Consider the following 10,790-nt stretch of genomic DNA (forward strand, 5'->3'; position numbering starts at 1 on the left):
AGAATCCCCATGGACAGAGGAGCCTGGCAGGCGATAGTCCGTGGGGTTGCAAAGAGTCAGACGCGACTGAGCGTCTAAGAGCATTCAGATGTTTTGCTGACAACTCCCAAATTTATATCTCCTGGCTGGGGCTTCCCGCCTTATACCCACAGCCTACTAGATGTCTTCACCTGGGTACCACTCACTCAGTGGGTCGAAGCATTTTTGTTGAGTGCCTACTGTGTGTCAAGCACCATCCTGGATGCGGGTGGATAAAGGGGTGAGCATGACAGAGTCGGTGTTCTCAAGGAGTCCATCTTAGTGGGCTGATACAGAGAATAAACATGTGGACAAATGAGAAAATGTCCTAGACTAGCAGCCACCATGAAGGATATAAAATGCGGTCGTGTGGTAGAGGGTGACTGTGTGGCCTGTGTGTTTGTTTCATGGCGGGAGGTGTGGGTCAGAAAGGGCCTCCTGGAGGAGAGGGTGTTTGATTTGAGATGAGAATGCCAAGGAGACAGTCGTGTGAAGCTCTGGGGAAGAGGGTTGGCAGAAGTTGGTGCAAAAAGACTCCATTGTGGTAGGAGAAGGCTGGTGTATGTGGGGGAGGGGGTTGGGGTGTGGGAGAGGGGGATTGGGGTGGGGGGAGGGGGGTTGGAGTGTGGGGGAGGGGAGGTGGCATTCGAGAAGGAAAGGGCTTAGGGAGATGAATTTGGAGAGGAAGCCAGCACCTAACCAGGTAGGGCCTTGCAGGCCATAGCAAAGATTTTATCATAATTTTTACAACCACGATGGGAAGTCACTGGGAGGGTTTCAAGGAAGGGAGTGACTTGGTTTGATTTACATGATAGAAAGATCTCTCAGGCTGCCATATGGAGGAGAAAGTGTGGAGGAGCAAGAGTTGGGGCAGGGAGCCACTTCAGGTATCCAGTGTTCAATGAGGTGGCTCTCAGAGGTGGTAGGAAGGGAATGGACTTTGAACACATTTTGGAATTATATCCAGCTTGACTCGCTAACAGTGGGGACGCAATTATGAGGAAAGAAACATCTAGGTCTTTGAATCGAGCAGCTGGGTGGATGGGAATGTCATCTTCCAAGATGGGGAAGACCAGGACAGAACATAAATCTATCCTCTTTTGGGAGGTTAGGACTTCCATTTTGGATGATCAACAGGAAGTTGGAAACGTGAGTCTAGCACTCAGGGGAGTGGTTAGGTGTGAACCTATAAATGTGAGAGTCATCAGTTTAGAGATGATTTTATGGATGTTTCTGGACAAGATCACAGCGTAGATAGAGGAGAAAAGAGGGTGGAGAACTGGGCCCTGGGGCATTTTGCGTTTAGAGATCAGCAAGAACAATTAGCGAAATCAAGAAAGACCCATCAGTGAGCTGGGAAGAGGTCAGGAGAGGGTGCTGCCTGGGAGCCAAGGGGAGATGGTGTTTAAGGAGGGAGCTCTCAATGGCCAAGTGTTGCTGAGGGAGTAAGATCAGGATGACCAGTGGATTTGGCAACAGTGTTGGCCATTCATGATCTTGATAAGAGCAGTCCTCATAGAAATAGCTAAAGTGATGAGGAAGTGGAGATGTCAAGTGCAGACAACTTTTAGAGCATTTTGTTTTTTTGTAAGTGGGGTAGTAGCTGGAGAAGGATATTTTAAAAAAAGAGAGAGGGAAATGTTATAAGATATATTTACAGAGAAGGAATAGTGAAGCAATAGCTGTAGAACACAGTCGGGGGTAGGGGTGGGTGATAGGTGACGGGGGACAGTGCCCACGTGCAGCAGGGGCTACCAGGAGCACGATGCTTCATCCATGTTAAGGGGAGAAGGTGGACTTGGTGGACGGGGATGAGCCAGTGCTTGCCTACTGCTTCTATTGCCCATTGGCATAGGATGCCAGGCTCTCTGCTGAAATGGGGGATTAAGAGAATGGGGGCTCGAGGTTTGGGGAAAGAGAGGTATGATAAGGTCATCTTGGAGAATAGGGTTAAAGTTTTAGGAAAATGCAGAATTTCTTAGACATGTGGAGTGCCCACTTGAGTTTTGAGGCCAGAAGATGCGCCTGAAACCAGCCAGTCCAGTGGTATTATTCTCCAGATATTCTGGAACAGGGGCCAGCTGGAGAATTTAACTGGAGTTAGGAGGGAAGGTGGGGATGTGAAGGGGGTGATGGATATTGAGATAGTGGGGTTATTGACCAGTAGATGTGGCAGAAAGATTGCTGGAGGGGGACAAGAGAGAGGAGACAGTGCAGTTCTCATTACAAATGGGGTCTAGGCTATGAGCACGCATGTGGTGAGATTCGACAGGTGGAGGAAAAAAGATTATTGGAAACAAGGAAGTCCAGAAAGTGAGTGGTCAAGGTTTTGGGTGTGAACAATAATAAGTGTCTTAGCAGCGAGCCAGGATGTAATATGGTCAGTGAATGAGAGGGGGTGACCAGGCATCTTATTTGCATTTCAAACTCGACATATCTGAAACAGAAGTTACCAGCATCGTCCGCACACCTACCCCTGCGCTCGGCAAGTGGCACCACCCAGAACCAGAAACTTGGATGTCACTTTGATTCCTCTCTCTTCCTGATCCCCACACCCAACCAAGTCACCACATCGTTTTGATTCGGTCTCGTAAGCATTTCTTTGATCCAGCTGTTTCTTTCCATCACCCCTGTGCACACCCTGGTTGAGGCCACTGCTCTCTCTCACTTGGACTATTGCATCAGGCTTCAAACAGAGAGCCCTGCCCTGGCTCCTCCGCACTGTGACCAGACCCTGTAAATTAGATCACATGGCCTCTGTGCAAAGTCTCCCTGGTAACTTTTCATTGTTTTTAGGATAAAGTTTGAAATCATTAACAAAGACTGCTAGAGAAAGCGCTGCACGTCCAGCCGCTGTCTACTTCAGCCTGACGCCTACTATGAGCCCGCTCGCCTGAATCCAGCCCACCTGGGTTCCTTCTGATCCTTGGCATGAGGTTTGATCTCTGTGCTAGGCTTTTCATATACTCTCCCCTCTGCCTGGAATCCCTTCCTCTCTGTGTTTGGCAAAATCTTCCTCTTTCTCTAGGTCAGTTTAAGAAGTCCCGGGGAAGCTTTTCCTGGGTGCCTGAACTCCCCTCCCTCTTCCCCAGCCACTGCTGGCCCCGCCCCCTACCCGCGGCTTCCGGGCATGTCAGGAGTTCATTAGCCATCCTCTTCATAGCACGTAAGCTCCATGAGGTCAGGGACTGTTGCCTGATTCTTCCCAGAGAAATCCTGTGCACCTGACTGAAGTGAACAGTAAAGAGTTACCGACCTGAACTGGATGGGAGATTCTAGAGCTGAAGCAGTTCTGGGGGAAGCCAGGACCGCATTACGGTCCTGTGAGCGGCTGGCTAAATGCAGCGGAGGAGGAGGTCCCGGGCCATGAGGCTGGCATGGAATGAAGAGGGCAGAGTGACACACGAGTGGTCCCTGCGGCTGTGGGCCGTGAGAGAATACCAGAAGGCCACAGTCACGTGCTCCCGTCTTTAGTGAAGGAGAAGTAGGTGCGGCTGTGGGGGTGGGCATAAGGTGGAGGAGAAAGATGGCAGGACCAAAGCGAGGGAAGAGTTTTCAGGAAGATGGCGCTGGAAGCACAGAGAATGATGGCTTCTGGCTGGTCATGTGGTGTTTCGTCTCCACTGGGCTCAGTGGCTTGGGACTTAAAGACCTCTGGGAAGAGCGCCCATGAGAAGGCCTGGTGTGGGGTTAGTCAAGGTTCTATGATGCTCTTGCCCTGTGTTGGACCTGGAAGCTTCTGGAGTAAGGAGCCTGGAGTGTCAGAGGGAGTTGTCTATGGCGGGTCTGCAGGTCTACATGCGGGACCTGCCTCGGGCTGAGCAGTGTGGGGCCGTCTGGTTTTGAACTGGTTGAGACGGCCGCCCTGTTCTCTGCAGTTGGGTGGTCACAGCTCTGGTCTGGCTTGGTGGTGGGGGCCATCTTGTTTCCTGGGGTTGGGTGGTCAGTGGATGGTTTTGGTGCCCCGCCCACACTCTCATTCCTGGGGGACATCCACTCTTGGCTTATAGCTGCCCCCAGAGAACTGACCTTGACCAAGTGGGACCCATCAACCCTTCCCCACCAGCCCTCCTGCTTGGGGAAGCCTGAAACCAATGACTGACAGCTATGGGAGTTCCAAAATCAGATGCTCTTTACTCTGGGGGGACAATTCTGTGATGGGATTTACGATCCAAAGGTCCCCTCATGCCATGGGGCTCAGGCCAAGGCTGAGTTTCCCAGAACACATACCCTGCACAGCTCTGCCCTCTCACTCTACTGCTTCCTTTGTTCTTCCTCACCCGCACACAAACTCCTGCCACTGGCCCTGCTTCCAGGGACCCTGACCTAAGATGGGGGTAACTCTCTGATCTTGTCCCATAATCAGGGGTGGGCGTGGAGGCTCTCCAAGGGTCATGGGGGACCTAGCCCCCCACAGATTCAGCTCATCCTTTTGGACTTGGAAGTTCCTGTCTCCTCTCCAGGCCAAAGTTTCCTCACCTATAAAAACCTTTAGGCTGGGGGAAGGGATGGGGTAGGCTGAACTGGGAGACTGGCAAATATATACTGCTGCTGCTGCTGCTAAGTCACTTCAGTCGTGTCCGACTCTGTGCGACCCCATAGACAGCAGCCCACCAGGCTTCCCCGTCCCTGGGATTCTCCAGGCAAGAACACTGGAGTGGGTTGCCATTTCCTTCTCCAATGCATGAAAGGGAAAAGTGAAAGTGAAGTTGCTCAGTGGTGTCCGACTCTCAGTGACCCCATGGACTGCAGCCTACCAGGCTCCTCCGTCCATGGGATTTTCCAGGCAAGAGTACTGGAGTGGGGTGCCATTGCCTTCTCTGAAATATACACTACTATCTAATGAGAATCTACTATATATCACAGGAAACTCACTGCTGTGGTGATCTAAATGGGAAGGAAATCCAAAAAGAGGGGATGTATTAATATGTATACATATAACTGATTTACTTTGCTCTACAGTAGAAACTAACACAGCATTGTAAAGCAACTATACTCCAATAAAAATTAATTAAAGAAAAAGGATATGGAACCAATCTTCCATGGATATCAAGGGATGGCTGAATAAACTATACCCCTAAGGATGTCTTGAATTCATTTAATTATGGTATCCTTATTATTTCTTTGTCCTAAATGTTCCTAGACTGCTTTTAAAATATGTTCTCAAAAAGAGTTACACTTAAAAACAACAACAGCAAACTTTCAGTTCAATTTAGTTGCTCAATTGTTTTCGACTCTTTGAAACCCCATGGACTGCAGGACGCCAGGGTCCCCTGTCCATCACCAACTCCCGAAGCTTGGTCAAACTCATGTCCTTGGAGTCGGTGATGCCATCCAACCATCTCATCCTCTGTTGTCCCCTTCTCCTGCCTTCGATCTTTCCTAGCATCAGGGTCTTTTCCAATGAGTCAGTTCTTCACATCAGGTGGCCAAAATATGTTGTAGGCTGGATTAATTAAAACACCAGCAACAAAACACACAAACAAGGAAACACTTTGCTGAACTCCCTGGGCTAGGTGTGGTGGAGGGTTCAGATTCAGATAAACGAGACACGGTCCCTTGTGTCAAGCAGCTCATAGACCATTTAGTCATTTAACAAACATTTATTGAAGGCAGCTGGGGAGCTGGACGACTCAGCGTCCTATGTGTAAAGGGCTCACAGAAGGATGGGGAGAACAGACCCCTCCAGTTTGGGTAGAGTGGCTGGCACACGGAGGAGGTCAAGGCTGTCTCTGGGGTTTGAGGAAGCGTCCCAGAGGAGGGAGGAAGCGCATTCCAGGCCAAGGGAACAGCATGTCTGAAGGCTGGAGGCACGGCCCAGCATGACGTGTCTGGTTGAGGATCCTCAAGCCCTTTGGTATGTTATTGGTGGTACCAGGAGAAAGGGGGCTTCCCTGGTGGCTCAGACGGTGAAGAATCTGCCTGCTATGCTGGAGACCTGGGTTTGATCCCTGTGTCAGGAAGATCCCCTGGAGAAGGGAATCGCTACTCACTCCAGTATTCTTGCCTGGAGAATTCCATGGAGAGAGGAGCTTGGTGGGCTACAGTTCATGGGATCACAAAGAGTTGGACACAACTGAGTGAGTAAGACTTTGACTTTTCAGGAGAGAGGAGGGGGTGTTGTGAGGCTGGGGAGGTCAACAGGGCCTGGTGGAGGGCAATGGGGATGGTGGTCGTAGTGGAGGGACTTTCACAGCCGGAGGAGTGTTGTCAGATTTGTACACAACCACTCTGTCCTTGTAAAGGAGGGCAGGGGGAGAGGCCCAGTGGGAGGGATATGGCTATGGGGTGGGAGAGGAGAGGCAGACTCGGGAAACTTTCAGGGGCTGAAATTAGTGGGATTTGGTGCCACACTGAGATGTGGGCCATGAGGGGCTGGGAGGTGGGGAGGGGCACAGGATGCCAGACCCGTTCCTGGCTCGGACAACTGGGTGGGTGGCAGTGTTGTTTATGGTGGGGTGTTAGGGGGTGGGTGGGCGGTGATGCTTGAGGAGAGCAGGTTTGGGGAAAGATGACATTGTAAGCTTAGGGGTTCCTGAATGGGAGGTGCCTGGGGGTCTCCCAGAGGGTTGTCCCATGAGTCAGACTGGTGTGGGTGCTGGGACTCTAGCTAGTCCAGGTCATCGCAGGAGCTGTTGAGGTCTGAGTGGTATGTGTAGGGTGGAAGGATTGTGTGTTCAGTAAAGAGAAGTCCCTCAGCCTTAAGGATCTGTGAAGAACCTGTCAGCTTGGAGGCGCTCCATGGGTCCTGGCCCGTGGGGATGGGCCTCTTAAACATGCAGGCAGACGCTCCATCCCAGACTCCCTGTCAGCGCTGTCCCACCCACACCAGGCCTTCCCCCTCATCCTTCGAAGGACTCACCCCTGGGTACCTGTGCTGGGCAGGGTTAGGGAGGCCTGGATGGGGGAGCCATTGGCACTTAGCTGAGGGGCACCAACTCTTACTGGCACAGGGTCTCCTAGGATCTCTCCTCCTTCTTTGACCAGCTGGTTGCAGAGTCCAGAGACCACTGGATCAACCTCTGGGCTTCCCACCACCTTGTGGAAGCATGCTCTGTGGGGTGTGTGGTGGGAGTGTGTGTGTGTGTGTGTGTGTGTGTGTGTGTGTGTGTGTGAGATGGGTAAACCTGGATCTGAGGTTCCAGGACTCAGATGCCCACTGAATGGTCTTGGCTGCCTCTCCAAGGTCCATCATGACCCCACCCCTCCGCTTTCCTTCCCATCCCTCCCTGTCCCCGATCTGCAAAGTACTGAGAAAATCATATTTATTAAGGACTTGACATACCCTATTTCCATATACAAAAGTCCCCATCAGCTATCAACCTGCCTCCCCCGGGGCTCAGAACCCAGAAACCAAACTGCTTCCTAGCATTGGTCCCTGGGTGGGCGTCTGGAGCTCCACACCTGCCTTCCCCACCTGCCCTGTGGTGGCTTTCTGGAGCAGGCAGAGGCTCTGGTGGTCTCAACTGCTGACCTCACCAGTTATGGAAACCCAGCTGCATCAACTGTGGTCATTTCAGCCTTCATTAGGACAGAGTTCCCATCTTGGGGGTGCTCCCCCGGGGAGAGGGCATATGGTGGACACGCCTCCAGCAGGCGAGCCTGGTGCCGAGACCCCCGGGGTCTGGGGCCAAGGATCTCCAGGCACCTCTTGCCCACCAGGTAGGAGACCTCACCGAGGTTGAGGAGGATGCAGAGGATGGCCGTGGCCACCATGAAGTAGGTGAAGATCTTCTTCTCGGTGGGCCGGGAGATGTAGCAGTCCACGGTGTTGGGGCAGGGCGACTCGGAGCAGGCCACCACCCGCGGCATGTCATAGTCCTTGTAGAGGCGATGGAAGATGTAGAGGAAGCTCACGTCGACGGCCGCCTTGAAGAGGAGGCTCAGCAGGTAGGTCCACCAGAGCCCACCCCGCTTCTTGTCCGGATTGTCGTACAGGGACGGGGCATGGGGCCCGTGCTTCCGGCGGTGCTTCCGCTCCTGCTCCTGGCGGTAGGCCACGTGCATGACCACGAGGAGTGAGGGGCACGTGACCAGGATAAGCTGCAGGGCCCAGAGGCGCACGTGGGACACGGGGAAGAACTGGTCATAGCAGACATTGGGGCAGCCCGGCTGCTTGGTGTTGCAGATGAAGTCCTTCTGCTCGTCATCCCACACCTCCTCGGCCGCCACCACGTAGACCAGCACGCGGAAGATGAAGACCACGGACAGCCAGATGCGGCCCAGCGCCGTGGAGTACTTGTTGACCCCGCTCAGCACATCCCTCAGGAATGCCCAATTCATGCTGACCCCGGCCTGGCTTCCCTGAGTGGACGATCTTGGCCCCTGGCGTCACAGGGCTGGAAGAACCTGGAAATGGGCACCTTCATTAAGGGCGTGATGGGCACATGATTTCACAACCATCGTGTTATCATGTCCACACTGGCCATGACTTGGTGGGGTAGGGATTGCCATTGTCCTAGATTCAGAGGGAGGGAGCTCAAGCCCCGAGAGGCACCCACCCAAGGTGGATGGCTGGAAGTGGCAGAGCTGGTCTTGAGCTTCCATCTTCCAGTTCCAAAATCAGGACGTATTTCATTCTATAAAGTAATAGGTGCATGTGAAGGATAATCATCCTGTAATGATGTGCCTCCAACCTTGCTGACTCCAGCCTTCAGCTCTATGTGTCTATGTGTCACACAACTTCTAAAGAAACAGTAAAAAAGTGTGGATTGGATGATCCACTGTTTGGTCAGCTGCCGGGCTGGACCGGGCAGGAGGGGAGGGATGTGTATCTGTTTTTTTTCTTTTTTTTGCCACACCATACACCATACAGCATGCAGAACTTCTCCAGTCAGGGACTGAACCCATGCCCCCTGCAGTGGAAGCCTGGAGTCCTAACCTCTGGACCACTGGGGAAGTCTGAGGAAAATGTATCTTTACTTTTCAACTTTCTCCAAGTGAGCACCGGCCTGAGCCAGGCCCTGTGCAGACCTCAGATAATATCTACCCTCATCTTCTTTCTGGCTCCAGGACATCCCCCAACTGACATTCCCTTCCAAAGCAAACAGACTCTTTGGAATCACGGTGGCTTGGTATCATCCTGCCACCTCCTGTTTCGGTGCTGGGCCTGAGGGCTGACTGTCCTCACCCCAGTGGGTTCTCTGGAATTCTAACCATTCCAGCCTTTGGGAGGCACTGGGGAAGGGACAGAGGCAAGATTCTGGCATGGTCCTCCCCCCACCATCTACCTTTGCTTTCAGAGACACCTTCCTTCTCCGTCGGCTTGCTGGCTGTTTGCTGCCCATGTGGGCCATTGTGTCATTCAGGCCATGTCCTGCGTGCTCCATCCTCCACACCCCTTAGCTGGAGTGCCATCTTGTCCTACTCTGCCTCTGGCCCCTGCCCTGCCCAACTCAGGAATCAGCCATCTTCAGACCTGGTGCCTTTGGGACATTTTCTGAGCACCCCCTCCATCTGTCCTGGCAGACTGCCTCATGGGTACGTAAATGGTCTATTTACCTGTTTTGCATGCCAGACTGGCAGCTTCTGGAGGGCAGCCTCTATATCTCATTCATCTCTGATTCCCTAGGACTCAGTACCGAGCCTGGACTAGTGAACACACAGTAGACGTTTGTGTGTTCTATGTGTCCTCAACCCAATTGAAACCCCACTACTTCCTTATCCCACCTCTTACTTTATCTCATCTCCAGTCTCCTGTCTTCCCTCTGGTCTGGCAGGACAGTCCTTCCCCTTCCTTCAGGCTTCCCTGGAGTTTCTCCAGAGATCCTGTCTGCCCCTACATCTCCCAAAGCCCAACCCACCGCCCTCGGTCCCCTGGGATCCTCAGCCCACCTGGTCTCTGCCTCCCAGCTCAGTCTCCTGCCCGATTTGGTCCTCACCTTGCTTGGTTCTAGCAGCCGCTCTCCTGGCCCTGGGCTGGCGTGTCTGCCCGCCTGCCTGGGGACCTCCAGGAGGCAGGTTTTGTTCCTCACTCCCCTGCTGGGTGGGGCTTTCCAAACTAGTGAGCCAAACGGGAGTGACTGGGTGGGCAGGCAGACAGGTGGGCGGACTTCCCGGGCACGCGTTCAGGGTAAACACCTGTGGCTCTTCTCCGCAGGCCCACGCCTTCTCTGCAGCTCAGTGGGTATGGCTGGGTCTGGCTCGCCATGCTGACAGGTATATGGGTGAAACTGCCTGAGCAGGCACCAGAGCCTGGTATGTTCATGCTCGGGCCCAGGTTAGCACCAAATGGCATTTTTCCTGCCCCTGCCTCCCACGCCATTGCCTAAATATCCCTATCCTCTTGTCCCTAGGCCTCTCTCCTACCCATTTCTCTGGAAGCCTGGTGGTGAGACCCTCAGCAGCTCACATCTATGGAAAGGGGCAATCTTGATTCAGCCCAGGATTGCACTGCCCCTCCTCCTGCTCCCTGCTTCTGGCAGGACGTATCTGAGTGGTGGTGAGACATGTGGGCGGGGGGGGCCTACCCATCCACCCACCCTCTGTTCCTCTCGGTAAGGCACCGCTGCCCAGGTGGAGACAAGGAATGCAGGTTGCAGCATGAGATTCTCCAGCTGGCATGGGGCCAGGCACGGCCTCCCGGTCCACCCTTCATGGGCCTGGGCTTCGGGGAAGTAAAAGCCTGACCCGGCGGGGGCTGCAGACAGGCCTTGACCCTGGGATAGGGAAGGTTAATGTGCAGCCAGGGAGGGGCTCCTCTGTCTCATTTCCCACAAGCATTTATAGAGCACTTCCTAATACCAGTGATTAACGTTTATGTGGCCTTTTAC

The 10,790-nt window shown here is 53.3% G+C and overlaps 1 protein-coding gene across 4 annotated transcripts; it reads right to left on the reverse strand.

The window, feature by feature from the left end:
• Window positions 1-7,500: 7,500 nt before the first annotated feature.
• GJB4 (gap junction protein beta 4) lies at window positions 7,501-10,026 on the reverse strand. Of its 4 annotated transcripts, none has more exons than XM_044945280.2 (2): window positions 9,900-10,026; window positions 7,501-8,597 (listed from the first exon to the last, which is right to left on the reverse strand). In XM_044945280.2, exon 2 carries the CDS (start codon window positions 8,299-8,301, stop codon window positions 7,501-7,503), a length of 801 nt encoding a protein of 266 aa, XP_044801215.2. In that variant the 5' UTR covers window positions 8,302-8,597; window positions 9,900-10,026. The 4 variants fall into 4 exon arrangements, with proteins under 4 accessions (XP_044801215.2, XP_044801214.2, XP_044801217.2 ...); XM_044945279.2 differs by having other exon boundaries at window positions 7,501-8,367; window positions 9,900-10,017; XM_044945282.2 differs by having other exon boundaries at window positions 7,501-8,367; window positions 9,853-9,990.
• Window positions 10,027-10,790: the final 764 nt, after the last annotated feature.

This window comes from Bubalus bubalis, chromosome 6 (assembly GCF_019923935.1).
Source record: "Bubalus bubalis isolate 160015118507 breed Murrah chromosome 6, NDDB_SH_1, whole genome shotgun sequence".
NCBI classification, from domain to species: domain Eukaryota; kingdom Metazoa; phylum Chordata; class Mammalia; order Artiodactyla; family Bovidae; genus Bubalus; species Bubalus bubalis.

Coding starts and splice junctions, on each gene's coding strand:
- GJB4 (XM_044945280.2), bottom strand. CDS start 8,301: ATGAATTGGGCATTCCTGAGGGATGTGCTGAGCGGGGTCAACAAGTAC.